This window comes from Anas platyrhynchos, chromosome 10 (genome assembly GCF_047663525.1).
Source record: "Anas platyrhynchos isolate ZD024472 breed Pekin duck chromosome 10, IASCAAS_PekinDuck_T2T, whole genome shotgun sequence".
NCBI classification, from domain to species: domain Eukaryota; kingdom Metazoa; phylum Chordata; class Aves; order Anseriformes; family Anatidae; genus Anas; species Anas platyrhynchos.
In genome coordinates, this window is record NC_092596.1 from 8,200,828 (window position 1) to 8,213,631 (window position 12,804).

Sequence of the window (12,804 nt, forward strand, 5' to 3'; positions counted from 1 at the left end):
GGACATGGATTTTTTATTGCAATGATGTCTTTGTCTCACGTTTCATATTTGTAGTGAATGTCGAAGAGGAAGAATCTATTCCTGAGCTGCTCTGGTGGCTAAAACAGGGCTGGTGGCTGTGAAGAAGGTTACAAACTCCAGCTGTACCTCGTGTCCTTCATCCAGCGCCTCAAAATCTGAGCCCTGCTTGTTGGCCAGCGGAGGGTTTCAGGGGAAGGTCACCTTTGTGTGTCAGGAAAAGAGGCCACGAGCTGTTCTTGTTGTGCTTCTCTGTGGGGCCACGGGTCTGGAAGCTCCTGTGCATGCGGAGTGCTTTTAGCAATGTGGTGCTATAGACATGAGGTGCCCAAAATACAGAGGGATGGTATTGCTGTGATTTCTAGCATCCTTTTTTGGGTCATGGCTAGTCTGAAGTGCCTTCTCCCCTTTTATCTCCCGTTTTGCCACCGGGGCCAGGTGCTGTGTTCAAGGTGTGTTGGTAAAATGGGGGGAGGAGACAGCGTGCCCCAGAGGAAGGGGTTTCCTCTGAGGCTTTTTGGAGAAGCTGTCCTGAAAAGACAGCTGCAGTGGTGTACAGCTGTAAATTAGGCTCTCAGCCAACTCCAGAGATCCACAGGTATCCCTCGGGGCTGCCAGAAGACGATCTCTGTTGTTTCCTTCCAAACTTACAGGCCATGCGCCCAGCTTCTGGGTGACTCTCACGAGGTGGAGCGGTGCTTTTGGATCCTAAGCACCTGCTGAGCTCAGATCTCGAAGCTTCAGTCGAGTGGCAGGTCCTAGTCCTGTGCTGCAGGTGGGAAGCGGAGCTGTTGGGATCAGCCGCAATCTGGGCCAGAAGCAGGCAAGTAGATTTGTTTCCATAGCAATAGAGGAAATTGTTGTAGCCAAGGGCTGAAGCTGTAATCGATTCCCAAATAAGCTGTGCCAACAAAAATAGTTTTTACCCTTGTAACTTAGCCACTGTCTGTGGCGGAGGTTCCAATAGCAGAGAAAAGCACGTTTGTGAAAAACCACGTCCCTTGGTGACGTTGTGATAAAGGAGACTTTTGGAGTGCTCCGCGTTGGCTTGTCACTGCCTTTCAAGGGAATAAAGGTGGGTGACTGGGAACAGTTGGAGACACCCCTCCGAATCCAGATCTGATGTCTTTGAGACTTACAAATTCGAATATAAAGGGCAAAAGTGCTTTGAAGGTCCTACAGTGCATGGGTTGAAGCCTAAACTCGAACTTTGCCAGCGAGGGGAAGCTGTGTCGTTTCTAAGCAGTTCTTGGAGCAGTGAGAACTGCTTTTTCCCAGGAGTCTTGTGTCAGCCCCCCGGAGTCTAACACCCCTTGGCTAATCTTCTCTGGCCCCAAAAATCCCGTGCTCCTTTCTGCAGAGCCCTGTGGCTGGAGCAGATGCTGGGACGCGGTCCTGCTGCCGCCTCGTGTGGCTGGGGAAGCTGCGCCTCCCGTTTCGTGTCCTAACCACCAGCCGCTGGAATATCAAAGCAAGGAGAAATGATACGAGCTCGCTTTTGAGAAATGCTTTTCCTGGTGCTGGTTTGCTGATCTGTCTCTTTTGGTTTGGGTTAGCAGGCCACATCTCTTTTTCCTGTTCCTTCAGCACAGCTACTATTTCAGCATCTGTAGACATCAGTTCATTTGCTGGGTGCCAGCAAGCATTAAAAGAAGAAAATGAGCTTTTTCTTTCTCATGCAGGGAATGTTGAGTTATTGTAACTGCAGGATCCATGGCATAACCTGCAGTAATTTATCTTCTAATGCTCTTGTTACTGAGCAGGCGCTGAGCAGACATGTGAGGTCTGCATTGCATCAGCACAAAGGTTTACGAAGCTCCCTGTCCCAACTCCAGCAGGCGCCTACAGCAGGTGATTCAAAAACGTGGGCAAGAAATAGGGTACTTGAGTTGCTCTTCTCTTGCTGCATCCTCTCAGCTTGTGGCGATCTTGTTCAGTCTGTGTTGCCTTGATCCTCAGGTGACAGGGAAAAATATCCACCTAGCAGCCTTCATGAACCAACGAAAAGCACATTAAAGGCAGCAGGGGACTGACTCTGGCTCTCGCAGAAGGATCTTTGCATTCCTCTATACCCATCACAGAAGCTTTGCTGAAAGCATCACTCTGGACAGCTTCATTACGGTGTTTGTGACGAGGGCAGAATCCTTGGTGTGGGACAGGGACACAGCCAGGCTCTAAAATCCTCGAGTTTGTCCCTCAGTCCGTAGAGAGCTCCCAGTTGGTCCCAGCTGCTGGGACAGCTGGGCTGCTGCAGCCATTGCGTGAATCATCGGTGGAAAAAGCAGGCTGGCAGAAAAAGTTGCCAGTCCCCCAAAGCTAAGCCGGGCGATCACCACCGACATGTTCTGACGCCTGTTTGTCAAGCCAGAAATATCAGTGGAGTGCAGCGGCGTTGGCTGCGGTCCCTCCCAGGATGATGTGAACCGGGAAGAGGGAACGCAGCACCAGAGGAAAAGGCTTGGCACATATATTTACACACACACTGAGTGCCACCCTTCGTGGCTTCCCTTCCTTTCTGGGTGTATTTGTGAAGTTAGGGGAGCTGCGTGAGTAAGAAGCAAAGCTTCTGTTTAAGCAACAACCGGAGACCGTGCCCCTCGCAGGGCCGGTCCCAAGCGGAGCGGTGTTGTACGACAGGGAGGAGAGTTCAGTGCTGTGCCTCTGTGAGCTTCAGCCCTCGTTCTGCATCTCCCGAGAGTCTTTCCTATGTGCTCCTAAACCTCTGCTTGTTCGTTTAGTAGGCTAAACTGGGGGACTGATCACCTCTCAGTTGTGCTGCTAGACAGGTACTGGCTTTTCAGCTTCCAAATATCTCCATAATATCACAACACGTAGCCTATATCAGGGATTGGGGCCACGTCAAGCTCTTGGGATAGCTCTTTTCCACTGCTTCTCATCCTCCACCTCCTTCAGCCTTTATCTTGTCCTGGAATAGGAAGAAATTTAATATCTGGAAGAGGGCACCAGGGATGTAGGAGCACCTCTGACCTGCGGTCAGCAGGGTAGCTGTGCTCCAGACCTCGCTCGGACACATGTTCAGTACAGTAGGTAATGAAGCCACTTTCCACGTGGCTTCTCTACATGCAGGTCCGAGATACTGACTTCTTTTTAATCCAGATTTGCCAGATTACAGGTCCTTCAGCTGTGCTCCTACGGACTACAGCCATGCTTCCCTCCTTCAGTGGAAAGATACCCAAGTATTGAGAGGCTCTTTGTGGGTATCTAAGGCAGCACTCCAGTTTTCATTTCTCTTTAAATAGCAGGGACAATTAAATGTGTGTGGGAAGGGGGATCTGGGCAGGATAAGAGAAGAGGTGGGCTGTCAGCTCACGGTGGAAGCTGAATTAATGTTTGGGAGTGTTTGCGAAAGGGAGAGGGAGCCTAGGGGTAATTGCAGAGGGCTTGTTCCCGATCCGAGCGCAAACCGGCTGAGGAGTGGATGCGCAGGGAGCTGAGGTAGATCCTTGGCTGAGACAAGGCAGCGGAGGAGCCTTTGCCAAGAAGCAATGCTGTGAGATCAGCGCTCGGCATTCCGCATGGGCGTGTGGCTTTGCAGCAGCGTTGCAGAGACAAGCCCACCGGCAGATCATAACAACCTAATTTTAGATTCGCAGGCTCCCGAATAGGGTTGGGCATTTCTCTTAATGGTTGGTATAGTCGCTTAAGAATCCGGGTTCAGCAGATAGTTTTGGCAGGGAAAGAACGGAGGAAAGGGGTGTGAAGGTTGGAAGTTGCCCTTGACTTTCTTCTTTGAAACAAGGGCTTATGCAGCTTAACTCAAAAACTTTGATGGGTGTGGAAAAAAAAAGAAAAAAGAAACATTTATGATTAAAAAAAAAAAGTAATCAGGTGCTGAATTAACATGGGTACTCAACCCAGTGGATCAATATTGGGGATTTCTGTTTTCCTTTGTTCCCTTGTGGTTTTTTTCCCAATTATATAAATATATTTGGCAGTATCTGAAACAACCAATATATTTCCTGGTTTTTATTTTGTGGTTGTTTTTATTCAACTGCAATACTGAGCGACAAGTGCTCTGCCAGTTCGCCATTTCAGAGCATCTCCAAGGTTGTACGTCCAGCAGTTTCTCCTTGCTGCTTTACAGTGGTCACCTCCAGGAGGGACTCAGTTGCCATCAGAAGCAAGAGCTAACTCTCACTTCAGAGGCAGACAGCAAGGCATTCCCTCTGCTCTGTTTCCTGGGGAAACACAGATCATCTCTGTCAACTGAAATTTGTCAAGTGTCCTTATATTCTACTCCTGTTTGATGAAAATGCCAAGGCTCACCCAAGCAGCCTCAGCTTCTCTGAATTATAGAGACTCCAGAAGATCTGTCCCACCTGGGCGGATTTGGGCACCTTTGGTGAGGTCTCCCCCACTGCTTTCCTTCCAGACTTGGAAGGATGCATCTGTCACAGCCCATCTGTAGATTTACCAGTATGGAGAATGCACCCACTGGATTTTTTCCATCCTCGATGCTGAAGGTGCATGGCATGGGAAGGAATTGCATCTCTCTGGTATATGTGCCATGGTCTCCTCACCCTTCGGGCTCCGTGGCTGTGGCGCTGCTGTGATACTCCCTTTTATGCATAGCTTAGAAGCTGTTTTTTGACAGAATTACTAATCTGTTCTTCTCCTTTTCATTTATTCCAGGGACCTGTTGTCTTCAAACAGTAACTGACGGGGGATAGGCACTTGTGAGAACCATGATGTCCTTGGGTGTCAACAAAGGTAATTCCTTTCCCCATCTCAGGCTGGTGGGGATCTGTCCTCTGCTGTATCAGTAACACACTCCTAATGTCATCCTATCAAAGAAGTGCTGAAAATTCTCACAAAGGCTACCAGTTGCTGTGTTTTGACCCAGCAACATGCTCATAGGACAGATGCTCATAGGACCTTTTTGATGCGAATAGGTGGGATGATGCTTCCAAATCCACAAATAACCTGGAGAAGAGTGGAAGTGCCTTGTTCATTTCCAGAAAGCGGTAGATTTTATGTGAAGTTCCAGTGCCAAGAAAAGCAGCCCTTCCTTTTCCAGGTGCTCTGCTTCTTGCAGAGTGTTACTGCTGGTCCCCCAGACTGCACCCCGATGTAGATATAGCCCTGTATATCAGTGTCTTTGCTGCTGCTAATTCCACCTGAGGTAGGACGTTCTTTCCATCCGTGTGGCTGTTTTCCTCAACAGCAATCTGATGCATGTGTTTGTCCAAAAAAATCCACCACCACACCTCTACTACATAACCTAGTCTTGAAGCACATAATCTTGTGTCAAGATTAAACAATTTACTGCCCGTCGACTGCTCAGTGATAACAATTTCTGGGCAGCCTTTTAACCCACCTTGAACACAAGATACTGAGACTTAGTGACCCTCCTTTCCTGGTAGCTAAATTGGATTATTTCATGATTGCCACCAGCTAAGAGTGTGCAGACAGGCGGTTTCCTTGGCTTGGCTGATAAGAAGTTAGCTGTAAAGCTGCAGTAACTTCCTGGTATCTCTAAACCCCTGAGCTGTGTTGGTCCATGTCCTGTGAGGAGGTCAGGCCCGAGGTTTTCATCTCTTAGAAGCCATTTCCAAAATAGCAGAAGATGGAAGATAAACAGAAACACACAGAAAAGGAGATTTCCTTATCTGGCCTTCATCTTAAAAACAGCTATTTTCTTCAGAAGAAAACACTAAATGGGGAATTTCACAGTTAAAATATCTTTGTTATTGTTTTTTTCCTTTTTTTTTTTTTTTTTTAAATATTCAAAGGATGTGTCTCCCCCAGCTCTGACAGGACACCAGAGAAAGCTGGGTGTTTGCATTTTATGGCTTATCCCCCAGCCCTTGGCTCAGCATCATGCTCCAGACATATCATCCTCTCCCACAAACCAAAAAAGCCTCGTGCTAGAGCTGATCTGATGGGAAATGCCAGAGGAAATGCACTGCTTTGTAAATATGTGATTAGACCACCCACTGAATGTCTTTGGTCTTCATGAAAGAAAATGACTCATTAATGTTAAACAGTCCCCAGAAAGAAGTGAAAAAACTATGGATCTCTGCAGAGGAGGTGATATATCAGGGGAGATGGAGGAAATTGATCCTGAAGTCAGGATGATAACTTGTTTCCATCTTTCATCAGAAGCAGCAAAAGACTCCTTCAGCGTTTGCATCATTGGCCGATGGGGGACCTGTGCTCCCTGCTGGCTGAGATTTACCAGTTGTTCACCTGCTGACACTGAAATCTTCTTGACAACCCTTCTCTCTCCTTCCTTGCCCTCTGCCTCCCCTAGGACGCGTGATTACACCTACGGATGAAGACCGTAGAAGGATCATTAAGCAGATGAAGGTTCGCACCACCCTGAAGGGAGACAAGAGCTGGATCCACCACCAGAACTCGGACTCTGAGGACGAAAAGAAGAGCAGCCCGCTGTAAGTGTGACCACTGAGGAATGCTTCTCTTCTTCCTTTCCCTCATCAGCCTCCCTCGAGAACTCTGTTTTCCAGCCTATAGGAAAAGCACACATTATGCTAGCTTGTTGTAGGGTTCCCGTGATGCCAGGGAAGCAGTCCTTCTGTTTCATTTTGATAAATGCAGACTGGGGAGAAACACTGAGAAATGGCCTTTGGTGTGGGAGCTGTGAATCCAGCAGCACAGACAGATTTGAAGTCTCAGGAGACCTCCAAAGTCTTCTTGAAGCCAGGCTGTGTTTCACCATCTCCAGAGTGACAAAGAAAGAGGCAGACCTTGATGGGAGGGAGTTTGTGAGTGGTGTAAAACAGCCAGGTCTGCATCTGCCCCTGCGGCTCACAGGCTGTGGGATGGAGCCACCTCTGCACCAGGAACGCCCACGGTCTGCACCAGGGTCTCTTTAGTCATAGTCAGAAACAAAATCAAGCCCAAACCAGTTTCCTCTTAGCAGCAATCTTGTAAAACATCACTGCCATGTTCAATAAGGAAGATCAGCAACTGCAGGAGTTAATTATGTGACTGTTTCCTCTTTACTCAGGTCTGCACGGGCTGGTGGGGGATCCCCAACTTCAGCACCTATTGCTCCCCAGAGTGACAGGTAAGCTGGGGGACCCGTCCCGTTGTTTGCTTTCTTTCTATGTTATCCCATGGAGTCAGTGCATGCTTTCACTGGTCCTTCCTACTCCTATCCACTCACTCCCATAACTGTTGAAAAATATAGGTCCTGTTGAAAAATCTAGAGCCTGTTCAGTGCGGTGTCTTATGAACTGTCACCTCATACAGAGCATAGCTCGGCTTCTGCAAAGTCCAGACGGATGGTGGAGAGATGTGTGACCAGATAGATCTGTGTCTTTAGTGCAGAGGAATGGGTGCTTTTGAGGACACAATCCTGAGGATTTATGGTGCACATCAGCTCCTGTGCTGGTGCAACACCTGTATGCTCTAAGCCCAGAGGCTCCTCAGATTAAAAGCTATTCTGTTCTGGAGTTGGTTTTGCTTCGGGCACAGACCATGAGGGCTTTTCAGGAACTTAGCAGCTGGTAGGATCTCCATCCTACAGTGCAAAACTGTTGAAATGGGCTTATTTGTATATAAGAGCTCTTTGCCAACTGCAGTGCCGTTGCTGGGAGAGTGTTGCCCTCTCCCGTGCTTCCTCTCCTTTTTGCTGTGCCTGCAGGTGGCAATCAAAGGTCAGTGCTCAGGGAACTGCCAGGCATTGAGGCTGAGATGGTGCCTGCTCTGAGGACACCACAGAACCAAGAGCTTGGTGCTGCGTTTGGCACTCATCAGCCTCCAGTTTCTCCATCCAGAGAGCTCCAGAGCTAAACTAAGCCTGCAGTGGGTTTGCATTTTTGTGTCTGAAGGCAACAGGATAAATTTGAGCCTGGCAGCCACCTCGGGCATGTGGTGCTGGGCAGGGTAAACTCGCCCTCCTGCTGAGCTCTGACTTGAGGACTGACCCTGCTTGGAGCAGGAGGGCTACACCAGAGACCTGCTGAGCTTCTTTGCCACCGTGTTATCCTGTGATCCTAAGGGCACCTGGACAGGCAAGAAAAGAGGGGTTGGCATCTGGGCAGGGATGAAGCGAGCCTGTCTGTGCCATGTTCAGACCTTGAGGCTCATCCTGGTCCCCACTGGCTTCAAGAAGACTTCTTCAAGCCAGCTTAAAGCAAGTTCCAGGGATGTTTCCTCCTGCCCTGCCGCAAGGGGCCAGGTCCCCACCTGCTGGTATCCCTTGCCTTTACCTCCAGGGGAGCTCTGCTGCACTCCTCTTCTGGGGACAGACACTCAGGGAAGTTAGTGCGAGGCTGAAGTTTTCCTGTGGTAAAACAGCCAGAATCTGTACTATGCCTAATTTCCCTTCTCTTACCACATCAATCTCAGGACTTCATTTTGAGCCAGAAAACTGTCAGCGTGGCTAATTTTAATGGGCGAATTCTAAAACTCATTTTTCTTACAACACTCTTTCACAGAGCTTGTTCTGAAGGTAATTCGGTTTTAAAGAATCCTCCCACGGCCAAATTGGTGCACTCAAAGCCCATCTGGCTGGATTTTTGGCTTGACAGCCATGTGGACGTCTCTCTTTAATACTGGTGCTGCTGCTGTTGCTTTTCCACATGTTTAATAATTTGCTGATGTCTGTTCTTTGCACAGGCCTCCTGTCTCCAAGCCTCAATCCGGTTACCTCATCAGGTTGGTATACAGGGTGGCAAGAAGCACGTAGGCTGGAGGGGAAGGAGAGCTAGATCAGGAGCAGTAAACATGAAAAATATTGTGTTCTCTTGGTTTATTCTGCCAGTTAGGAACGCTGTAATGCTCAGGGAGTTCCTTGATGAAGAGATAGTCCTGGGTGTTTTGTTCACAGGTGTTTTGGTGATGTTAACAGAAAATCTGCTCTTTGTACCATGCAGCGATCACACATGGGAAGATGATCATGCTGCAAAAATGTTCCACCACCCTCATTTTCAGGACAGCACTGTCGATGGGGCTGGTGTGCTTCAGCTTCCTCTGCCACGTGGTTTATTGTGTGAGGGGACCCTAATTTTGCCCATACCCTAAATAGGTCAGCAAGCCCTGTGGTGGCATTCCCGGGCTGTTCTCAAGTGAAAACTGATTTCACTGTAAAGCCAGGGAGCAGGCAGATGGGACTCTCCCAAGGAAGCACCTTCTAATTTTGACTGTCCTGAGCCAGCACGTTGCTCCTGAGAGGACATGCAGGTGCTATTAGGCTGAAGAGTGGCTGCATGGCCCCTCATCTGAGCTCCAAACTCTGCCCTGCAAAACCAATTTAGCAGGTCTCTTTTCTCCCCAGGGGAGTGTTCACAAGAACCATCGATAAGACTCCTTCTGTGCCTAATTCTTCATCCTCCAAGGAAGCCCAGAAAAGGTACGTGGGTCTTCCAGTTCTTCATGAAAATGAGTTTTTAAATATTGTTTCTGTTTTTAGTGACCCTTTTACTTCGGCCAGTGCTTGTGGGCTTCCACTGAGCTCCTTTGCTAATTAAATGAGTAGTGATTAAGTTCGAAGACAGGGCCTTTTATTTAACAGCTCTACTCAGTAGGCACGGAGAAAAGACGAGACATCAAACTCTGTATTTCCCCCACCAAAGCATGGGATGGCAGTTGACCGTGAAACTACTCGTGGATTTGGGTTTAATTTGGCAAAGAGGTTTGATTGGGGATAAATTGCAAGGAATCCTTGCAGCTCTGTAACACTTCATTTTGGTGTTTTTAAGGTGTGTTTTTTGAAACCTGCCTTATGAGAGACATTGACATTTAAGTGCAGTAAGATCTAAGCCAGACAGTTGCTTGTTGCACTTCAAATAAAACTTTTTTGAACCCCCTTTTTTTCCCCTATTTTGATTCAGCTGAGGAGAAGAATGATGCCGTAATGTCTTTCCTCCTCCCTGGCTGATCCTAGGACAGAGTGGCATCATCCCCCAGAGGACCATACTGGCTCTGACAACTCACGGTGGCCTTGGGGAACCAAAGTATACTTCAAATCCTAGTCCAAGGCTGTGGAATGCCAATTAAATGGCGTTGCCTGAGTTCACAGAGTGGATCTTTAAGATCACTCTTTTCTGTTGTGTGGAGCTCACCTGGGGACAGGGTGGCAGAGGATGAGTGCTCAGGAGGCTCGTGTTAACAGGTGTGATTTGTGCCATCTGCAGCACTGCCGTGAAGGGACCCAGCTCGTGCCGTTCTTCTTCTGGCTACAGGATGACGACTGAGGATTACAAGAAGCTGTGAGTATGCAAAAAGAGAGCTCTGCTTTCTGCCCGTGCGTGGGCTCAACAGCACCTGAGCTTCAGTGATGAAGCCACCTGCACGTGGGTACCCAGCCAGGCACGGCTTCATTAGCTGAGCACTGCAGAGCTGTCTCTAGAAAGTGAAGCCTTCCTCAGTGCAACCTCCAGGCCTGTGTGGGCTGTGAGGTGTTCCTTGACCTGGTAATGGCCTTTGGAAGGAGCGAATTTTACCACTTCATAGTAATTAAGGCAGAAAACTGGAGGATGTAGCCTGGGGACTTGGTTCACAGCATTGCAGGCCTTTATGAAAGCATCACAGAACAGCCCTCCTGACATTTCCTACACAGCTTTTCATGGCAGAGACTTTGTCTGAAATGCAGCTGAGCATTTATCATCAGCCTGCTTCTAGGCTTAAAACCCCTACACTAATAAAACAAAATCCCATGAAGACATGCACCCCAATGCACATGGAAAGTACAATTGTCTTCGCACTCTTATGCAACACATCCAGTGTCAGAACCCTTTTCCCCATACCCAGTCCTAAGATTTACCTTGGGTTTTGTCTGTGCTGCCTCTGCAACAATATACAGAGGCAGTTCCCTTACTCTTTCCCCCCTTCTCTTCCGTTTTCAGAGCTCCCTATAATGTCAAACAAAAATCAGTGGACTTGGATGAGGAGGATGTGCCTTTTAGTCCAGATGAACATAAAAAGAGGTATGCCTTCCAGGTAACCACCTTTCTCTTGCAAGGGGCAGTGACAAGTGGACTGACTTAGCTGTTCTTTACTGGCAGGGTCAGTTTGATGATGATTATAGCTGAGCCATTAGGGCTGATTGCAATGAAATAATAATAAGCAGATATTTCTACACGGAGCGCATCAGTGCCCACAGGCGACTGCTCTCCCAACAAAATATAATTAAAAGCTTGACATGATTCAACCTGACAGCTTACCCCAATTAATTTGGCAGCAGGAAATGGGTTGTGGAATCTATCAGCTGCATAGTGTCTATGTGAAGAGATAGAGACGTACAAATAGCCTGGCAGTAAAGGAAGGAGTCCTCCTTCCACAGCCTACACTTGTGTCTTTGAGACTGGATCACCTGAGGACTTGCATCTAAGTCCAGATCTAGGACTCTGGGTCTTCAGGTTTAGATGGGTGCTTTCAGTCTTGTTTCTAAAGATACTTTTTCTCAGATACAAGACTTTAACAAATGAAACCTGGTAATCCGACCAGCGGAGATAAACCAGTGAAAGTCCTTTCATTTTGAACTTTCCCTGTGGTATGTTTGGTGCTACTGATGTTTGAACAGACGTGTGCTGTCTATGGAGCATATTAGCCACAAAGCCTGTATCCCTTTTTTTTTTTTTTTTTTTTTTTTGCCCCAGAGTATGCAATGTTGAAACAGTTCAGGTCTTGAGATGGGGAATGCCCTCTGCCCTCCTGGGAGAGAAGGATTTTTATTGCCTGATGCTTTGTATCCCTGAGGAAGTGCTGTGGCTCAGTATGAAGGGAAAAATTGGTATTAGTGGAAAAAGATCTGGCACTGTCACTTGTCTTGCCCCAGCTAAATTTCAGGAGCTTTCTGGAGCCATGGGAGCTCTGTCAGGTTTAGCACAAGTCTCCACTGTTTTGTTCACTGATTGTTTCTTCAAGGCTACACCCAGCAGCTACTAAGAGCGTGGGCAGAATGTGACCCCTTCCTTCTCTTCCCTTTCAGGACAGAGGCAGCCAACAGTGTCCTGAGACGCACTGCCAGCAGGGAACGTGCTTACGTGCTCTCAGCAGCCAAGAAAAGCAATGGGTGAGTCTTCCCCATGTGAGGATGGGGCAGGAGGCAGCGAAGAGGCTGCTGGTGATGTCTGACGTGGGCAGTGGCCTGATCCAAAGACTCACCAGAGAAGATGTGTACCTCTCTAGTAAATGAAGAAAACTTAGCCACTCTCTCTCTCCAAGTATCAAGGATATCTGCTGGTTACTGCAGAATTGGGGAAGTCTTCTAGGAACCTGGAGATGTCTCCCTCTATTCAGAGGGATGAAATTTCAGCAGGAGAAAAGCTGATAGTCCCTAATTTCCTGGGACCCAAAATTAAGACTCAGTTTTTCAGAGTCAGTTTTTAATGTTGGTCTCTCTAGTTTCATTGCAGGAACTACTTGGAAGGTAGGGGAAAATCAGAACAAAAATAAACCATTCTTAAAAATTGCATCCAATTTGGATCAGCTTTTTGGGACAGATTTTGCCTTTATGTTGCGTTTGAATGATAGTTAGATTTACAAGATCCTGATATTAGTTTCAGCTTCAAAATAATTCTGTAGGGGAAGAAAACAAAACCAAATCGAAAAACTTAACTAACATGTGGGTGTGCAACAACAACATGAAGGACATGTGGAAGCTGCTGGTGTTCAAGGCTCTGTTGTCCATCTCTTTCCTGGGAGGAAACAAAAAACAGATTAAGAAGGTCTCAGGTCTTCCAGGAATTGTGGTAGTGACTTTTTTGCAGCTTGCTTTCACTGTAAATCCTTTTCCCCCTGACTAACTCAGGGTGACACAATGAGGCACCAAGAGGTTGGTGGTGGGGGAGGGAG

At 47.8% G+C, this 12,804-nt stretch overlaps 1 protein-coding gene across 10 annotated transcripts in view; it reads left to right on the forward strand.

Moving 5' to 3' along the window:
- ZNF185 (zinc finger protein 185 with LIM domain) overlaps positions 1-12,804 on the forward strand; it is a 46,690-nt gene that overhangs the window by 10,630 nt on the left and 23,256 nt on the right. For 9 of the 10 annotated variants that reach the window (XR_011811847.1, XM_072043083.1, XM_013092443.5 and 6 more), the window contains exons 2-9: positions 4,672-4,749; positions 6,293-6,431; positions 7,010-7,069; positions 8,626-8,664; positions 9,284-9,358; positions 10,143-10,217; positions 10,854-10,934; positions 11,939-12,022. Coding sequence is in view for 9 of the 10 variants with exons in the window: in XM_072043083.1 (XP_071899184.1) it covers positions 4,725-4,749; positions 6,293-6,431; positions 7,010-7,069; positions 8,626-8,664; positions 9,284-9,358; positions 10,143-10,217; positions 10,854-10,934; positions 11,939-12,022 (578 nt within the window). In the remaining variant the exon portion in view is untranslated. Of the gene's footprint in view, positions 1-671; positions 842-4,671; positions 4,750-6,292; positions 6,432-7,009; positions 7,070-8,625; positions 8,665-9,283; positions 9,359-10,142; positions 10,218-10,853; positions 10,935-11,938; positions 12,023-12,804 lie in introns of all 10 variants that reach the window. The other variant, XM_072043082.1, reaches the window with a different exon arrangement.